This window comes from Aythya ferina (genome assembly GCF_964211825.1).
Source record: "Aythya ferina genome assembly, chromosome: 3".
Taxonomy (NCBI): Eukaryota; Metazoa; Chordata; class Aves; order Anseriformes; family Anatidae; genus Aythya; species Aythya ferina.
In genome coordinates, this window is record NC_140298.1 from 85,077,427 (window position 1) to 85,096,708 (window position 19,282).

General features: G+C 44.1%; 1 protein-coding gene across 1 annotated transcript in view; it reads right to left on the reverse strand.

The window, feature by feature from the left end:
- The window catches only part of SH3BGRL2 (SH3 domain binding glutamate rich protein like 2), a 37,519-nt gene that overhangs the window by 14,998 nt on the left and 3,239 nt on the right, over nt 1–19,282 (reverse strand). Inside the window, exon 2 of the mRNA XM_084513229.1 lies at nt 4,455–4,640. Coding sequence (XP_084369355.1) covers nt 4,455–4,640 — 186 coding nt within the window. The remainder of the gene's footprint in view (nt 1–4,454; nt 4,641–19,282) is intronic.

Below are 19,282 nucleotides of genomic sequence, written 5' to 3' on the forward strand. Positions count from 1 at the left end.
TCCGGGAGCCACTTTGTGAAGAAATGATCAAAGACATCTTCTGCTTCCACCCTCATTGCAGTGGCCCTCCAAATTCTTGCATAACCCTGTGTAACCGCATTGCTTGTACTGGTGCTGATTACGGCTCTTCATAGGGTTAACCACCCCGCTGGGAATCCCACACAGCAACATGCCCCGAGGCAACTAACTGCAGGGCAGCAAGGCACCTGGGAGAATTTGAGCAGGTAGCTAGGGCAGCTTTCTCACTGCCATGCCCGTGAGCCACGCCGCCAAGGTGCACCTTTGCAGCACACACAGGGTGCTGGGTTTTGGATCTGTGACTAAAACAGCCTTGATAACACACCAGTGTTTTGGCTATTGCCCAACAGCGCTTGCAGAGCATCGAAGTCTTGCCTGTTTCTCACCATGCCTCATTCTCACCCTTCAAAATGAGTAGGCTGGAGGTGGGCAAGGAGTTTGGAACGGGCACAGCTGAGAGAGCTGATCCAAACTGCCCATTTTTCATCTGAAAAATGCTAGAGATGGACATTTAATGTAAGACTAAAATGTCGATCCACACTTTAGTAAGGGAGAGGATTAGAAACCCTGCTGTCAAAAGGTCACGTGGTACCTTCTGGTGGAAGAAAAACAAAGACAAAAAAGGAAAGAAAAGATTTTTAAAGCAATCATCATGGGCTTCTGGACAGACACAGGCTGAAAAATCTATAGTAAATGAGTGGCAGCAAGCCAACAGAACAATGCAGTTCTTCAGGTCAGTGTCTCAGTAGTACACACAGTGGTGAAAACAGACTAGCCTTCCCAATAAGCACTTTTTTCCCAAATTAGAATAATGACAATGTCTTAAAGAAAGGGGTTAAAGCATGGCACATAGCAGAATTGCTAAATGTCATCCTAAGATGACTGAAACTGGATGAATGCCTTCCTCAATTCTGAGACTTGTGATTATCTGTGATCTCATTACATGATGAAACTGCTTTAGAAAGGGCTACCCAAAGAAGTATGTACTATTACATGAAGCAAAATGTTAACTGAAGGTCTCATATATTGCACATCATCTGATCTGAGCACGTCATCCCTGTAAAGTTAAGGATTCCTGAATCAAAAACCTGTGGATTGCTATTCAAACAAAAATTCCTTCAGAGGCTGAAATATTATCTAACTCCTACTGAGAAAAATGGCTCTACTTGTCCCGTTTTTTGTAGTCTTTTCCAATGTATCTCAATTTTACTTTTCCTTAAGCAAAATGTGTGAGTTCCCTCTGTGAACACACAACAGGCACTGACATTTTCTAACTCTTGCAGAGCACTAAAGCAAGAACTGCAGCAATCAGATTCACACTACTGTAATTAAATGAGGTTCATGTGTCCGATTTGACTGAAATGTAGACTCTTCTCACAGACTTACGATGTTGCAGTAATGCCACTAAGATGAAACAACTGACTGTAAAGTCATAAAAATATGTAAATTATCAGTGACTTTGCTATGACATAACACTGGGTTATCAGTAAAGTGATTTGTGTTCTTGTGTGCTCACAGCTCTTATCTGGTTTGTTCACATGAAATAAAAAATGGTTCTTGCTGAAAAACAATCCTTACTTATTTCAAAATCCTATTAGCTAAGCTTGTTACCGAAAAATTGGGGAATGGATGTCAGAAGACTGAGAAAAGGAAAAGAAAGATTCATGATCATATCTGCAGCTACATCAACTCAGAGAAATTTCAAGGTCTCGCTCACACTTCAAAACGTGGAGTTAGTCTGTTAGTACCAGAAGGATCCCTCCCACTGTGGTACAGGAAACATTGTTTTGTGAAAAAAAAGGTCATCTTTTTGTGCCTTTTTTCCCCCTTATAACAGCTCATACATATTCAAATAGCCAACACCAAGCCTTTTTGGGCAATTACTGAAAACACTGAAGCCAAACTTCCTCTACAGTGCAGTTACATTCTGCAAACTGATTGCTTCAAACGGTAGTGTCCTACCCAGAAAAATGGGGACAGAAGGAGCTAAAAAAAAACACACCCCAAACATTAATGCTTTTACTAATAAAGAAGAAACAATAGGGCTACGAGCGTGACACGGAGTCAGGGCTCTTACATCACAACCTCAAGCATCTTTCTTGAAAGGGGATAAACAAAATAAAGAATATACCTTGCTTTTGCTTCTCTGGCCCTCATACATTTATGGAGACAGCAATGGGTCTGACCAGTCTGTACTGTCAGTAATAAGGTGTAAGTCAGAATGAGTGCCCAGGCAGTTTCCTGGTAGCGTGCTGAGACTGTCGAACTGGCAGGCAAAGCAGCAGACAGCGTTTGTTAATAGAGCAAATTGGATCAGAAGTTGCCTGGACACAAATCAGGAATAAGCTACAATTTTCACTAACTCAATGAACCGAAATCCTGATGGTTATTTTTTAGTTTAAGTTATTTAATAGTGAATTTTTTTAAGCATAGCCAAGATAAACATACGAAAACCCTCACTGTGGAAATCAAAATGGAGACATGATGTCTGCTGACTTCAGCTAACTTCTGTGTGATATTCCAACTTCCTTTCCAGTACTCACCTCCTTTGTCTCCTGCCTGATGTTCTGCCCCCAATTTATTACCTGAGAACTTCATTACCTAATGCTGTCAGGTTAAATGATGAATGTGGAATACACGGCAGATACTTTTTCCTTCATCCTAGAAAATACACAGTTTCTTTCAAAGCATGTTTGCTCATTAAAGGTGTTCCTGCAGCCAGTGAGGTCTGGTAATAGGATTAACTCTGCTCAAAACAGCCATCAGCTGAGCAGGCAGATTAACAAGATCATCTCACATGTTGCATGACATCTTTGGCCGTGCTAATGCCAAACAGCAATTTCTAAGACTAAGTTAAAACATGCCGTAAAGAAAAGCTGCAGAGATGCAGAAAGGATAAAAAACAACTGCTTAAAAAAATGTATTCCGCAGACAAAGTAGCATCACACTGAACAAAGCAAATATTGTTATTTGCAAGTGAGGAAGCTGCTCCATAAGTGATTGTTAAAATTCCTTCCATGTCCCAGATACTTTTCTTTAATGGATATTTCTCACCCTGAAGTAGGAAGGTATGAGTTAAACAACTGAGGTAGAAAGCACACAAGGAAGGCCAAAACGAAATATACGGAGGGATGCTGAATATCTTGTTTCAGAAAGCCAGTTAGCTGCTGCATCATACTCAGTCTGTTTGTGGCCGAGGATCCTGGATCCTCCTTGTGGAGGATCCTCCTGCCCTAAGCTACCCACGCAGCGCAGAGCAGCCGACGGGTTCTCAGCTGATGGGGATCACCCAGCAGCCACAAGCAGCTCAGCTGCGCTGCAGCGGAGTCAGGCAGGGGTAAGTTAGAACCTGCTTGGATTTCTCTCCACCACGCTGCAGCCAGTGCCCACACAGTACCCACACAGTGCCCACACTTACTCTGGTCCAGCTGTTATGACCCCAACATCCCCATGTCAACCTCCTACAAAATTTGCACACAAACCTCACAAAATTGCTTCCTGAGGCATCCAGCGTGGCAAATCTGTCAACCTCACCAGCCAGCCTAGCGGTCACATCAGCCCTGCCTCCTAAAGGATGTACAGATGACACAGCTGAAGCATGAAAGAATGTAGCAAGGCAGAGAGGACCCAGCTCTGGTCTTCTGACAGCATTTTGTTAAGAGTCTCAGCTCCGGGAAGATTCTCCCAGACTATAAGAGCACCTAAAAATCAGGGCTGCTGGCTAAGCAGGGAAGTAAAACATTCATATGGCACCGTTCTTAATGTATCAGTCAAAGACTACCACTTCAGCTTGCACTAGCAGATGGAGAAGTTATTGCAGCTTACACCATCAGACAAATTAGCCCACCCATCGATCTGCTGTCAGATTCGCAAGCTCTCAAGCTTACCAGTCTTTCAGCAGAAAAAGAGAAGTCTCAAGCTGCTTTTCTTTAGGGAAAAATAAAGCTTTTCCCAAGTTCAAATAGCAAATAGGTTTTGTTTATTCTAGAGACTCCAACTGCATCAAGGCTTTCTGAGCATAAATTAAATTTATGCTGTAACAGCAGCAGAGAGGGAGCTTAATTACAATGACAATGTAACTCAATCTAGGCAGTGCTCTCATTTTCTGTACCAAAAATTTCCTTCTGAATTTTTACGCTTGGCCTAGACCCAAGTAGCAGCAAAACCAGAACTACACAGATATTAGTGGCCTTACAAGGGACTTCACCATCAGCAGGCTGTACACGAAGCACGTAATGTTACCAATTCTTACATCCACAGAGGGCATCCGCCAGCTGAAGACAACACACGCGTTTATGGAGGATCTGAATTTTCACTGCAGGATCCTCCTCCCCAAAACTTTAACCTTAACCTTCAGATACTGCTGAAGAAGCTCAACAGCAAGGTCTGTCTGTTTCAGTGGCCATCAGGGCACACACACCACGGCAGCTACTTACTCCACAGTACCGGTCGTCGCTGAATATCTGCGGTGGCAGCGGGTTGCCTTGTGCGGGCTGCCTGTCCTCGGGAATGTTTTTGTACATCCACTGTCTTTTCTCCTCTGACATTGTGATATCCACTTCTTCAAACTCGATGCGATTGGCTTCCAGAAACCTCACCACATCTTGTTGCCTCTTCTTTATCTAGATGAACGAAAGGAAAAAGCAAAACAATACATCAGAGCAAGGCCCCCATAACCCAGACTCATTTACAAACCTGAGTGCATTCCTTCTATCCTGTCCCACATCCACATGACAGAAAGTCACAAGCTCAGGAAGAGAGAGGAGAAAATATTTTTTCCAGTCTTAAATTCATCGCAGTCAAACACCGCTGCTTCTCTGCAAGTTGGCAAAGGTTATGCTTCCTCGCTTCATTTTTAGAAGGCTGTCTCTCTAGTCCTACTGTGGGAATGTCAGCCTTTACTCTCTAGAAGAAGCTTTTTAAAAATAATCTGTATAGGACTGTAACAAGTAGGAGGTAAAAGATGTAGCTGGTTTTCAAAATCATTCGGGGCTACATTTTTGAAGTATATAGGCAGCTAGAAATGCAAGGTGAGCAACCTGGCATGTCCCAGAAGAGTCTATAGGTGTCTATAGGTGTCCACTGAGATAAACACGTTGGTACATATGAGAGGGGAAAAAAAGAAGCACACTCCATGCCAGCTGCATATATTTTTGTTTTCCTAGACATCTTGTAAAAATGCAGCTCCATGGTTTCCCAAAGAAGGCTTGCTGAATCTTTAATTAAGGGTGTCTGTCTGCATAATACACATGCCTAAAAATAAGCATGATCTCATCTCCTGAAAACTAACTTCGCTGCAAAAAAAGGCATTAGGTATGTACTAAACGTATGGGGTTTCTGCCCCTCAAAGAGATTATCATCCTCATGCAAAAGCCCAACAGAAGCAGAAGGCTGGCAGTTTTTAGCTGATTGCACCTACCTAATGTCAGCTCTCACCAGCTAGGTGGGCTCCAAGCAGATGCAGTCAGGTGAAGACGACATCTGCCTCACAGAGGATTTTATACCAAGACAGCAACCTTGAGAAAGAAAGCATGTGGGGCTGAGGAGAGCTGTACTCATTTGTCTCAATCCTCTCTGCACTCTCTTCAGTCCGTGCTGTATTTTTTTATCTACTTAATGAAACAAATTCCTTCAGAAAGAAGCTACAAATTACACACTGTATTTTTTACAGCTATCATCAACGGAATTATTTGATGAAAAAAAAAATACAGCTTTAATATTTTTACAGTATTCCTGGAGTGTTGGATCCACACAGCCGCTGATTGGCATAAAGCCCAGGTGGATGAATCACGCCTGTGGGCATCATATGACCCAGATGCTGTTTGGAAATCAGAGGATTTTTAAAGTGCATGTGAGCTGTTCTTGTCGCACAGCCCATCCTGTCCACCTAAATGCACCACAAAAAGGCACAGCTTTTGGTGATGGAATCACTGTTTCCTTGAAACTAAGAGAGTAGCCAGCTCAAGAAACCAGAAAGACAAAGGGCTTAAAAGATGACTGCCTTCCTGAAGAAATGGGCTGCATCATCAGTTCGTGTCTCACAGGCTTTTTTCTTCCTCCCTTTTATTTTTTTAAACATACACAGTGTTGGATTTGAGGCATATTGTGCAAGGATCATTTTTTCACGCGGAAGGCTACAAATTGCTTGCAAGCGATGCATTATCCACAACAGCAAAACGACTGCATCATCGTCATCACTCCCGGGACCGACACCAACCTGACTCTTGCAGCTTCCTTACAAATTGCAAACAGGAATCGTGTTGTCAGTGCAGAAGTCAAGGATGAAAATATCTTCCTCTCTCTTTTACAAAATAAATAAATACAAAAAAAGCTGCAAGAGAGGCCCAAAACAAACAGTTTTTCTTCCAGTTCTCTCTACTGTGCACACAAGTTTAAGTGCCACTCAGCTTTAACCAGATCCCTAATACTTTACCCTTCACACCATGAGAGTTTCTCCCACAAACACACATTTCCCAGTTTCTCCTTTTAATTTTATAAACCTAATTAAGATGTTGAAGGGAAATAAATTGTTGGGGATTTTTTTTTGCCTTTTTTTTTTTTTTTAATCCAGAAGCTTTGCAATTCTCCACATGACATCTGCGTGAGTTATCAGCTGTGGGTGTGCCAGCTGCATAAATTTAAACAAAATGCCCTGAAAATTTTTAGCCAAAAAAGTCACATCTCCTCCTCCTCCTCCCCCTAGTGAGTTGACTGAAGTCAGTAAAATGAAGCGAGAGAACTATTTACATTAAAAATCCTGTTAAATCATGCCTTGTTGTTGAAGGCTGATGCTCAGAGCATCTGCCACAACAGACGCCAGCTGATGCCTCCCCACGAAAACCACAGGACCTTTGTCTTCCCATACAACTGGATCCGTGCCGCAGGAGTGCGTCAGCCTCACGATCCTGCCTGCAGCTCACATTTGTGGTTGCTCCGAGCTACAAAACTCCGCTGTTCAGCCCAAGAAAACCCACAGCAGAGATGAAATGCTCCAAAGAGCAGTGTCACTTCTTCCTCACCACACTACACAGAGGACCTGAGCTCCTGTCAAGAGCCCGGTGAAGATCAGTGCATCCTCCTCTGGCAATCTACCAAGGGGGTTGCCCCAGCCCTCTTTGTGGAATTTGGGTTTTTACCTTGCCGCTTCCCAGCTTCCCAGAGCTTGATGTAACTAAAAGGAACCTGAAAAGGGTATTCCTACAATCAGAAATGCCACGTTCAGAAAAACTCATTTCACGGCTATTCATACCTCAGTTTGTGAAAGCCTTTGTGTTCTTTTAGGATAGGCTGCTTTAGCATCAAATTATTTTGCTTTTCTTACATCTCAGCAGACCAGGAGACTGTAAGGTAAACCATCAAAATATCCATCCACTGTGAAGTCTGAGGGGAAGAAACACTCATCTTGTATGCCATAACGAGACTGAAGCTTCCACAGGCTGGCAATTCAAGGTTGATTTTTTTTTTTGAAATTTCCTTATAGTCACAGAAGAATATTAGCCGTAAATACAAATAAGAATAGGCAATGTCACCTCTTTCTGTTAAGCAGCCACACTGCCTATGAAACAAAATCAGGATCTGCTTACCTGATATGATCCTAATCCATCTCTAACATGGCAAAGAAAGCTGAGCTAAATAGTCTACTATTGTGATTCAGTGTTTGTCTTCCACATTTTGAGCAGGCTAACTGCTTTCTGAACGTCTGTTTTCATGGGTTTGGTTTTACTCTTAGTCTGTATTGCTACCCACAAGAAAAACATCCCCGGAGACATCTCCCTTTCGTCCCAGTACTTGGAGCTGGTTTCCTTATTAGGGCTAAAACCAGCAATAATGCTGATATACACAACTGCTTAAATGAGTTAATTGCTTATTCAGCTCAGTTGATAAAGTCCACTTCAGCTGAAGCATCCAGGCTTTCTCTCCTGGTTTTCATTTCTTTATCCTGACTTGCAACAGGTAACAGCAGAACAGGCTCCCGCTGACTTTGCAGAAATACTTGGAAGCCATCCTCACACCAGGCCAGGTGGGACCACTGGGGTTAGCTGTTCTGACCTCCAGCATCCCTGAATTAATTTTGCTTAGGAGTAGGGAGTTTCTTTCAAACTGCTTTCCCCTAAGCTCCATTCCTTAACTGTTAATGACGGGGAACCTATCTGTCTTGGTAAATTGTTCCCACGGTCAATTAATGCCCTCACTGAAACCCTTTCCTGCTTCTACTCAGAATTCACCTCTCCCGCAGTTTTCAGCCACTCGGCCTTCAATATCTTTGCCTGTCAGACTGGAAACTCTTCTGCTGTAACGTTTCTGTTTCCTACACAACTAATATGGGCTCATGTCACTCCTCAACCATCTCCCAGCTAACCTTAACAGTGATCCCTAGTAAAGGCAATGGTCTTGTCAAAAAGACAAAGAGATCTGCAGCTCCTTTAGCAGCAGGATAACAAAACGGGGATGTTACCATCACAGGTCATGCCCAGAAAGGACCAGAAACTCAGCAAAATTAGATCACATCCTCTATCCAAAATTCCTTGAAAGCTTCTCATCACTTCCAACGGGTTACTTTGTTTTCTTCTCTCTTCCCTCCCTATGATTCCTGAACGTTTTCAGACCTTCTGTGCCAGGACTTGCCTACTGAGAGCTTTTGTTTAACCAGAGGTGCATATCCCATCATCTTGTCATTACTAAATGGCCGTGTGATGATGCAGATCTCGCTGCTGGCTGCTCCCTCCTGCCCAGCAGCTCCTGCAGCTTCCCGTGCACAAGCACCACGCGGGAAGCAGGGGCACGAGGGGGGCATCAGTAACATCAGCACCCCTACCCGACAGCAAAACCACACCCCAAGCAAACGGCTCAGCAGAAGGTGAAGCAGGAGCAGCTGCAGGTATCTGAGACATGCACTGCATAAACGGCGTTGGTGTTAGACACACACAGGCTCCAGCTCTGCCGCAGCTGATAGCATCAGTGGGGGAGCCTTCGCCTTTTTAAGTCATGAAAATAAAACCAAAGGGACTGCTGCACTGTAAAAGCAGGTGCAATGTAGTTACTGCAGAGGGTTACTGATCTTAATTGCTCGTACAGATGAGGCTTAGCATTGCTCCCAGATACTGAGCAGATACTACACTGATGAAGAGCTGCAAGCCTTCATACCACATCAGACGAATACTTCTCTAAACAGCGTTAGCTGCAACCCTCCACCTACCTGCCTTAGAGAAGCAAGGAAGCAACACCTCTTCCCAACACTACACAACACCTGCATTCTCTTCCTTGTTTCCACCGTGGTTTTGGTGCTTCTGTACGGAAGCAGAGAACAACCTCGCTCACCAGGACTGGCACACAGATCCTCCTGGCCCGGTGACAGCTGCAACCTGCGGTGACACAGATGCTCTGCTGGATTTTCCTTCTTTGCCTAGCTCAGGGAAGGAAAGCGCGACTGAACCCTGGCAGTTTTGACTGCAGAGAGGTGGCGGGGCTGTGACAGCCCTTCACAAGGCTTCGGATGATTAATTCATTGTTCTGGGCACAGCAGAACACAACTCCGCTGGGTACACAGGGGAAAGGGAGATGAGAGGCCGTGGTGAGGTGGCAAAAGGAAGAAGAGAAGAAAGAGGAAAATAACTCTGCATTACATAACTACTCCCAGCAGCAAAGCAAGCGGCTAGCTGCTGCAGCAAGCACGTGATAGAAGAGCAATGGCCTGCACGGAGACCTCCCCAGAGCTCACAACACCTTCAGCACTTCACCCTGAAGAAAGCCTATACATTCGTGATTCCAAATCCTACAACTTGACCACAGATCCCTTCCATCTGACCAGAAATAAAGCAGTCCCTGAGCAGCAGCCACACAGCAACCTGCCGCTTGCAGACAGAGACATAATTAAGGACACGCCACATGAAACCCTCCATCAAACCGGGAGGGCAATCTGTTCAGCTTGATGTAAAGTAAGCCTGCAGATCCCTGGGAACTGCTGAGACACCGCTTTGCCGGGAGATTTTTACCTCTACCTCTGCGTGGGATACGCACGCTACCTTTGAAAGAGCCTCGTATTTACAAAACGCAATTAGAGTTTGAGCCAGGCTTGTTTTTTTTAAAGGCTCCTCCTCACAAGCAGTCAGCAAAGGAAAATTCATGATTTAGTTTTGCTGTAAAGCCACAGGAGACAGGGAGCTTTGTTCCATATCCAAGGCCTGCTAGCCTCATATTTTCATTGTTAGATGCGGCACTGCGATAAAACACACTTAAATCTACTCATCTATATGTTCTTATTGCGAGTGGAAGCAGAAAGTTTCTTATTTAAGATGGTTTGTAAGAAGCCTTCGTTCTCTGTGCAAGCACCAAGGTTGTGCTCAGAAACACAATCTATCTTCTAATGAATGACACGACTCCGTGTCCCATCGCATCAGGATGAAACCAAACAGCACTGCTCGTGGAAATCAAAAAACTACTAAAACAAATTTTTTTGTTTGCTTGTTTTCAAATGATGTTGGGGATCCTAGTGGCTAGCACAACGCTACAGACACCTTGAGCAGCCCGCAAGGTTTTAAGGATTCATGAAGCCTGTTCTCAGCTATCACGAATTGCTCCTCCTGACAGCACCATCCTGCAGGACTAGAATCCTTCATTGCAAAAGACTAACAACTCAAACGCGAGCTGGCAGCTGAAATCTTCCAATAGATAGATGTTTTTGTTTGTAGTTTACCATATGTTTCAGCGATTCAAGAGACTGGTTAAAAAGAAAGTGTTATTTTCGTGCATTTTTCCAACAGACATCTCTCAAAGTTGCCAGAGATTAATTTACATCTCCTGCTTAGCATTCTGCGCTTAACTCCTCCTGGTTCTGTTCTCTTTTGTCAAATTGGCATATTTATAGCAAGTATTTTGCATCATGAAAACACCCCTTCACCAAGCAATATCTGTCTTCCTTTTCACAGTGTGTACATAAATACAAGTCCGATAACGGCAACCTTCACTTGTTCACCTGCTCTTTATTGCTAGGAGAGTTTGCCTCCTAACCAAACACAAGTTTTTCTCTCATCTCCACGCTATATTTTCTTGATTCATACGCTTATTTCCCTTTATTTATGCAAGTTGTTCAATTCTGAAGAATATCCTTTCTTCCCAGTCAAGTCCCAGTGCAGCAAGGTAGTTAAATTATCAGAAACTCAGTCCTTATTCCTGCAGTGATGAACCAAAAATTGGTGTTTGAATCTCGCAGTGCCGCCTCCCAAGGCTGGAGAGCAGGGAGCAGTTTGGGGTCTTGCACACAAGTCCAACCCCGCTGTGGCTGAAACTCTGCAGGGGTTTAGAGGTGTCACTTTATTGATGGGAATCCAGCTGGCTTGGTTGAATTGTGATTTGGTAGTGGGAAGAAAACACAATTATGTTTTATTTTCTTAAAACATGTTAAATAATTGGGAGCCATCTAAAGTTCACTGAAATAGCACTAAGATCAGCTTTATTAGCAGGCTTGGGACAGTAAGCGTTATAATAATCAAATTCTGTGAAGAAAACTTAAAGTTTTGACTTAAAAAAAAAGTCGCTTATCAAGAAATTCACATACACTTCCTTTATGTAATGTGTTTATCACCTAGACTTTTGAGACGAAAACACACAATTGTCTTTCTTTTTTTTTTTGGTGACACGGTGAGTCAGCAGAGCAGTGGAAGTGCTGTGAACTCCTTCTGTGTATTTATCGGTCCCGTTGTTCTGTAACAGCGACGAAATCATTCCCAGCTCCATTTTCTGTACGTACCACAGCCGAGATATAACAGCAAACCTATTGCCACTAAAAAAATAGGTCATGTTTCTTCCTTCTCAGTAGCTTTAAGCACCAAAACCCAGTGGCGCAGGAATATTTATCTACCAGAGCAGCTAAAACCACCCAGCAGCTCACAAGATGTAAGAAGTGATTTGTGTTTCGCCCAGGCAGGGTCTCAGCTCTGTGGACTCCTGGTGTGAGCCTCCTGCTGCCCTGGCCGTGAGGCTGCTCCCCCTGCACCTTGCAGAGCACTCTGAAGCACCCAGCAGGCTGTTTGCAGCAGGGAGCCACAAGATGCCACCAGCAGAGGAGCGTCCTGACTGCCTGGTAGAGTTTCAGAGACATTCAGGCAGGCTCCAAGACTACACAGCCTTGCTCAGGCTCACCAACTGCCCAGCAGTGACGTGCTGGGTTCGTGCAGAGCCCTGTCCCCACATAAATCACGTAAGTAGGACTTATTTCATCAATAAGTCACATCCATTCTTCTTCCACACTGCCACCAACCCCCCTCTGTGAATTTCAGGGAATGATAAGAGCCCTTGGACACTTGGAAAAAAACAGGCAGCCTTTCCCTACAGAGGATCATGCTCGCATTTATTTGCTTTCTGTCCCTGATGGATGAAGGATCGGAGATACTGGGATCCCAAAGCGCTCTAAAGGATTTGAAAAACAAGTTTGTGCACCGATGCTGTCACTACTGCCACCCTTCTCCTCTGCCAGCTGCTATCCACGCAGCACAGCTGTGTCATCCTGCCAGCTACAGGCACACACACCCCTGATAATGCACTGACAGCAGTAACAGCAGGACGAGTCACTGGCCATTTGGCGTGCGAAGTTTTAAGCATATTTACAGGCTTTTCCCAACAGTATATGAAACAGCAACAGAAAAATGCACTTGTGGCTTCAGATAAATGGCAGATTCCAGATAAAATTGGACTGTATTACTGCAAAGTCCTACCCACATGTTTCTGTAACACTAGGATGATGGATTTTGTTGCTATCAGTCCCCAAACTCAGGCTGACTGCCACCGCTATTATTCAGATCAATAACAAAATTACCTTTGGTCCAGCTGAGAGCAGAGTGAGGCTTCTAACTTTATTAACAAATGTCAATGTTATTCCTCTTTCAGCAAACACAGCTCCAGCCTTTGAGCTTAAGTCTTCTCACAGCTCTGGGACGTGCACATTACCTTTGCTTTCTTACTTCTGCAGCCCCATTTCTGGACGGCCACCTGTATCCCCAAACACAGATGCAGGAAACCTCTCTACTAGAGCACACTCCTTGCCTCTGGCAAGGCAGCCTCAGCCAGCAGGTTCCCACTGAACAATTTGATCCCATCTAAATCCTTCCAGTGCCACTCCTGTCTCTGCTTCTACACAAACAGATCACCCCAATGGAGATGTTTCGGGAAGATTGTTTGACCTTAGGAGACGCAGATCCAGATGAAAGGTTTAATGCGTGCTTGTTCTTTCTTTAGGCTAGGCAGGGATGAGAACTTCACTAGCCCTGCAGCCACATAATGACAGGTTTGAGCTGATGATGCTCTAGCGCTCACAAGATCAAAGAAAGCTTTCCTTCAAATAAAAACACGCAAAAATCTTTCACTGTTGTCTGAAAAACACAGACCCAATTTGATGATTAACAAAGCAGTCTTTGTAACGTTACTATTAAAGTGTTCCAAAGAATCACTCAGAGATTTTAAAAGCACAGGTAACACCCAACATCATATGCTGCAACATGTGAAAATATCAGGAAATAAAGTGATTTGTGAACGTTGTGATGGAATTTCCACCATTAAATCATGACAGATTTTTTTTGTCACATTCTCTGGCTCTGAGTGGGACCTATCCACTGAATCCTAGGACCCACATTATGTAGCAAAGGGTTACAGCCTGCTGGAGCTCCCAGCACGTGAAGGTAAACAAAAGCTCTGTCTCTGTTAAAGCAGGAAAACCAAAAGCCCACAGGAAAACCTTCCCACTGCGTGTGAAGGACACGTACATAATCACATGCTCTGGTTTGTATTTAACGTGTACTATGACTCTGTGGTTTCAGGGCTCTGCCTGCAAACACGCAGCCTGACAGTAACCCTGCTGGCAGAGCTTGCAGCAGAACAATCCCAGAAAATGGGATGTTCAGGAAGCCAGACGCTGTGGCTGTTTAAAAGCTTTCCTGCAAGCAGCAGCTCGCCACTCCCTTCTTGCCAGCAGTTATCACTTACCCTGCAGCAGCGGCAGCACTGGACGTGTCCTCTCCTCCTTCAGATGCTCAGTTTCACAGGCCAAAGTGTTGCTGGCCCACTTTCAGCAGCCATGGCAAACACACAAGGCTGCAACCAAAGAGGTTAAAACACAGGTACCTCTACTTGAGAGAAGCTCTGCAACAGGAAAGCAGCTGCAGAGTTGTAAGTAGTAAGCTAGCCCTGCTGGAGCTCTTGGATAAAACTCTGCACTGAAAACACTGAAGTACCTTTTCCCTAGGTAGGGACAGAGAGAGCTATGCCACTGCACATCCAGTCTTTGCATTCTAGTTTACGTGGACAACAGACACCCGTGGTTACAGTGCCACGAGGTCTGGCCACTCGAATAAAGCAGCAGTCATTTTTGACAGGGTTCAGCCAGGTGCTGATGCCTCTTGAGCTACCAACGTGAGGCACCAGGATGTTATATTTTTTTCTCTCCTGGGGATGCAAAAATTAGCATTTAGTTTTTACTGAGTGCTAATTAGCATCTATCAGCACCTCCGAGGTTAAAAACCATACACACACACGAATATACGTGCAGACATATGGACATAACACTATACATATACATGCACAGCCACACGTGTGTACTTGAATAAGAGGCAGATTGATGTATTTGCAAAGGTCCCTCCTCGGCATTGACTTCTGCAAGTTTGTTCCTTGCAGTAAAACAAGCACCACCTTACAGTTTTCCAAGTTCTCTTAGCAGGGCTGGTGGGGATTACTTATCCTGAGGTGAAAACAGAACTGCCAGCAAAAACCCTGGTACTCCTAACCGCCCCGACAAGCTCTGTCCTACCCAGGGGAGGTGGGCGACAACCGAAGGGCATGTTGGTGGTGGTGATTAACATGAGTCACTGAACAACCTGCGGCTCCTCAGAGCTTCTCTTCATAAATTAACTAGCAAGCCAGTTAATCCCCTTTCTCTGCTTACTTTACAGTGGCATACAATCTTAAATTTAGGTTAAACAGTGTTGCTTGCACTGTGCCTGTATCCCAGTCACAGCACCCGAAGTTCACCGGCAACACTGAGTCATTGCTAGAAACATCAGGCCACGCTCTGCTCACCTACATGCATGCCCCTGAAACACTGCCACTGCCTCTGCATCTCCCCACACCCCACCAAGAAGGAAATCCACCAACTTCAGGGACTTGCATCCTCTGTGTTCATTACGCTTCTTAACAAGCTTTCACAACACTTGCATCATAAAGATCATCCCAGATTCCCTTTGGAGGCCAGCACTTTAGGCTGCAGCTGAGGAAACCACTGCCCTTAGTGTATTTGCCAGCAGAATGCCACAGCCTGGGTCAGCAGCTTAGGGACAATTCTGCACCTCCAAGTCACACTCAGATTGCTAAAGACAAAAGAAATCCTGACTTTCTACAATAAAGAACTTCCTTAAACACCAACTATTTTTTCCACAAATCCTGATTTATTTAACATTCCCCTCGTTAGATAAATCAAAGTCTAAGCTGTCTGAAACAATTCACTTGGAAGACGCACTGTACAGAAGAGTACCAGCAAGAACCTAGCAGACAGCAAGTGAACCGTGTTTCATCCTAAACTTAATTTTTGCTTTGATTTTGCCTAAAACCAAAAGCATTCATATAACAAGTGAAACAGACTTACTCAGCAGTATAACTCATCTTTGACAAGCCCACTAGAAACAGAATATTCAATACATCAATTAAATTACAAGGGATTTTTTAAGCTCTTACAAGTACAAAGAAAGATAATTTACCTTGAATAAATATTGTTCCCTTACAGTGGCAGGCTTTGTTTTCTGAGCTTTGGTACCATCAGATAACGTCAACCAGAACCCTTTTCCATTTACTGGTACATCCCCATTGTTTCTTGAATTTTACCTGCAGGCCTTGAAGTTTTAAAAGCAGGAAAGGATTCGAGAACACAAGAAACATGACTTCACAGGAGCCACAGCTGTTTGTTTCTGACCTCCCTGTCCTCCAGAAGTGTTATGCAGGAAATTAAGTTCTTGTCTTAGTGGTGGCCTGTAAACCATGCAACCGGTGCTTCGTGGCTGTGGTCTGCACAAGGACCGAGGCTCAGTGGCCCAGCAGAGCCCTTCTACCAACAGCCTGCTTCTTCCAGCTGATCTAGGAGCTTATATCCCGAGGTTCATTTCTCCTTACTGCTAACGAGGGCACTATGCTGTTTGCAGGAGGTGTTAGAGCAAGTCAAAGCTGGAGCCAACAGCAGCATCCAGTTTACACACGTGAATAAAACCATTCAGAACATTGCACACCACTGAGGTCCTGCACCTTTCCACACACACACCAGATACCATTTAGGTTTAATATAAGTATGGAAGCCACCTGGCTCAGGCAAAAGCCCAGTTGGTCAATGAAAACATTATCATTAATCCCAACACGCTTGGGACCATGTCTTACACAAATTGTGTGTGTGGCCTTCACAGTGATAAGTAGGCAGGCGCCCTGCCTGCGGTAAGCTGTGCACGGAAAGCCTGCAGCCTTCAGTCTGAAGGTTTCTGGTACCTTTCTGGTACCAAGAGCTACAGTTCAGCTTCACTGAAGCAAGCAGCTGCATCGACCCAAGGTGCTAACAGCACGAGAGCTGCCTGCCTCGCTCCTGTGCTGGGATGGGACCGTGCAGGAGCAGCGTTGGCAGAGAATAACGTGACGATGACAACTGAGAGAGTGGCAGTTTCTACGTCGGCGTACCAGCGCCAGACAACAAAACGAGGATGACTGCAGTACGGCACAAGCTTCAGTCCCTGCCCTTCCTCCCCGGTTGTACTCTCCAGAAAACAGGTGAGTCAGGTGCACAAATTGATTTACAGTTCACAAAACAAAAATAGAAATAATCTGAAAGTCATTTGTATCAGTAAACTGCATGTAACTTAGTTGTGTTTCTTTGTTTGTTAAGTTAACATCAAATTCATTTATATGTGATCTCCTTTGACCCCTGGCACTACGACCAGGATTAGGAAAATGTATTTCCAGGCTTTGATGATGTGATTGAAGATTAAGGAGAGCAGGTCCCCATCAGTGAATTACGTCCATTCAGGAACTTGCACCCTGACAGTGATGTTCTACAGGAAAAAATAAATAAATAAAAAAGGCGGGGGCGTTAAAATTACCAAGTTGCCTGTTATCACTCATTTCAGTCTTTCCTGTCCACTTGAATAAGTCTGCAATGAGAAAGTCATTATATAGCTGTCAGAGACATTGCCTGCACAAAGCAGATCAGCATACAGAGACTCAAAACACGCTCCGAAGAGTCCTCAGGAACCCACTCAGCACAATACCTCCTTTGAAGTTTTATTCCAGCTAGGATTGCAAACAAAGGTCGGCAACAGTCCTACTGCTCCTAACGCTATGTATTCCAAAGGGTGTTGCACAAGGTGGCTTTGTTTCTGACATGATCTATCTGCCAAGAAGAAAGGTAAATATTTGAGAAGCACTCAAGCACACAGGAGTGGCGCAACTGTTAGGTACTGAATACCGTGTGCAGATGGTCTGAATTCCACCTGTATTCTTGTGCCCAAGTTCTTGCCGGGCTCCCTGATGAACACACACATTCCTCGAGCTCTCTGAGCCATCGTTTGGAGGCTCTCAGTTCTCAGGATGTACCCAGAACTCAGATCTGAGCTAGATCCACAGGGGGTCCTTAGGGAGAAAAAGAGACAAAGCCTTCAGTGCTGAGCTCCCTGTTGCAGAATTCAGCCATGACCGGGGCTCTCAGGCTCCTTTTGCTACATGAACCCTGCTGTCAGGACAGACAGAAGCCAGCCAAGCTGAACGTGAGCCACTCAGCAAGAGGAAAGCTGAGGAATGATGCAGGAACGCATTCTGTCACTCAGAAAGTCCCCCACCCTCTCCTATGGGCAGGATACAACTGCTAAGGTCAAGCCCACAAACCCACGAGATCCCTGATGTATCCTGTGACCAAGCAAGAATCCGGAGGTGTCCATTTTTCCTTCTGGTCTCACTGCTTTTGCTACAGCACTGCTCTGCAGGTGCATAATCAAAAGCACCATCACTTTGATCGAGTGAAGTCACACAGTACAACAACCACGATCCATAAATCCAACCTTAGGATCCAATCCAACAGGTGCATTTGGAGCATGCGGACAGATGTGAGACAACGCTGTGGTTATACATTTAAAATATTGCTATTTCCCACGTAAATATTGCAGGTTTGCTTCTAATTGTAAGGATTACGTTTCACTTCTGAAAAGCTACCTTACCTGCTGCTGTCATCTGGTTTTACAAACTTCTAATATCAAAAATTCATGATATTGTTTATAATTTGCAAAGTTTAATGCCATAGGTAGCCGAATTTCTGTAAGTCACATGCAACAAGCTGAAGATCCCTTCAAATGACTCCCAGAACCAATACAATTTTCACAAAAGGCATTTGTACAGCTCAACCACCTCCAGTTTTGACTGTTGTTGCTTTGGGGTGCAGAGAGGCAAAAAAATCTGCTAGCTGGTAGATACTCTAAAATCAACACATTCTAAGTTAATTCTTCCACGCCTCTCAACAAGAAGCACATTCTTCCTGAGCAGCACTGAGAAACACTGAGTTTCTCAAGCCTGTACAAACAAAGGTGGGGATGAAAGTTGTCCTTATCACTAGGAGACAAGCTTAGCCAAAAGGACATTAGCATTTTATTTGCCTTCAATTACATTATCCAACCAAATAAACACGACTGTGATTGCTCTGGCATTCTGATGTTTTATACCATGGTTTAAAGTAATTCCAGGAAGCAAAAATTCCAACATGTTTGCACTTATACATTGACCTGCATAATATGCTTTAAAAAAGCAAAGCTTTAGTCTCATAAAACCAATATTTGCTATAGAAACAACCTCACTATAACTATACCTATCTTATCAAGCTTCCTAGAAAAAAATAAAATAAAAATCCATTATTGTCTTCATTAGCAAGGGTCAGTTTTCAACTTCTGATCTTTTAAAAGAAGTCTATTCTTTTCAGATCGATGCTGTTCCTTCCCAAACACATTCTCAAGAAGTCTATGCCTGAGCAATGCTTGCTTGCTCTTGCACATTAAATTGAATTGATTTCAGTTATGTTTTTCACATCTTATGAACAAACAAAAATTTCCATGGGAGAGTTCTGCATCTCTCACTAGTCAGAGCAGATTCTACCCCCTGTTCTTCAGTAACTTCCCTATGTATCTGCTCAGCTTAATAGAGGAAGCTCCAAGGCAATAAATTATTTCTAGACAGGAAAAAAGTACAAGTGAAACAGTTGTTCAAAGTT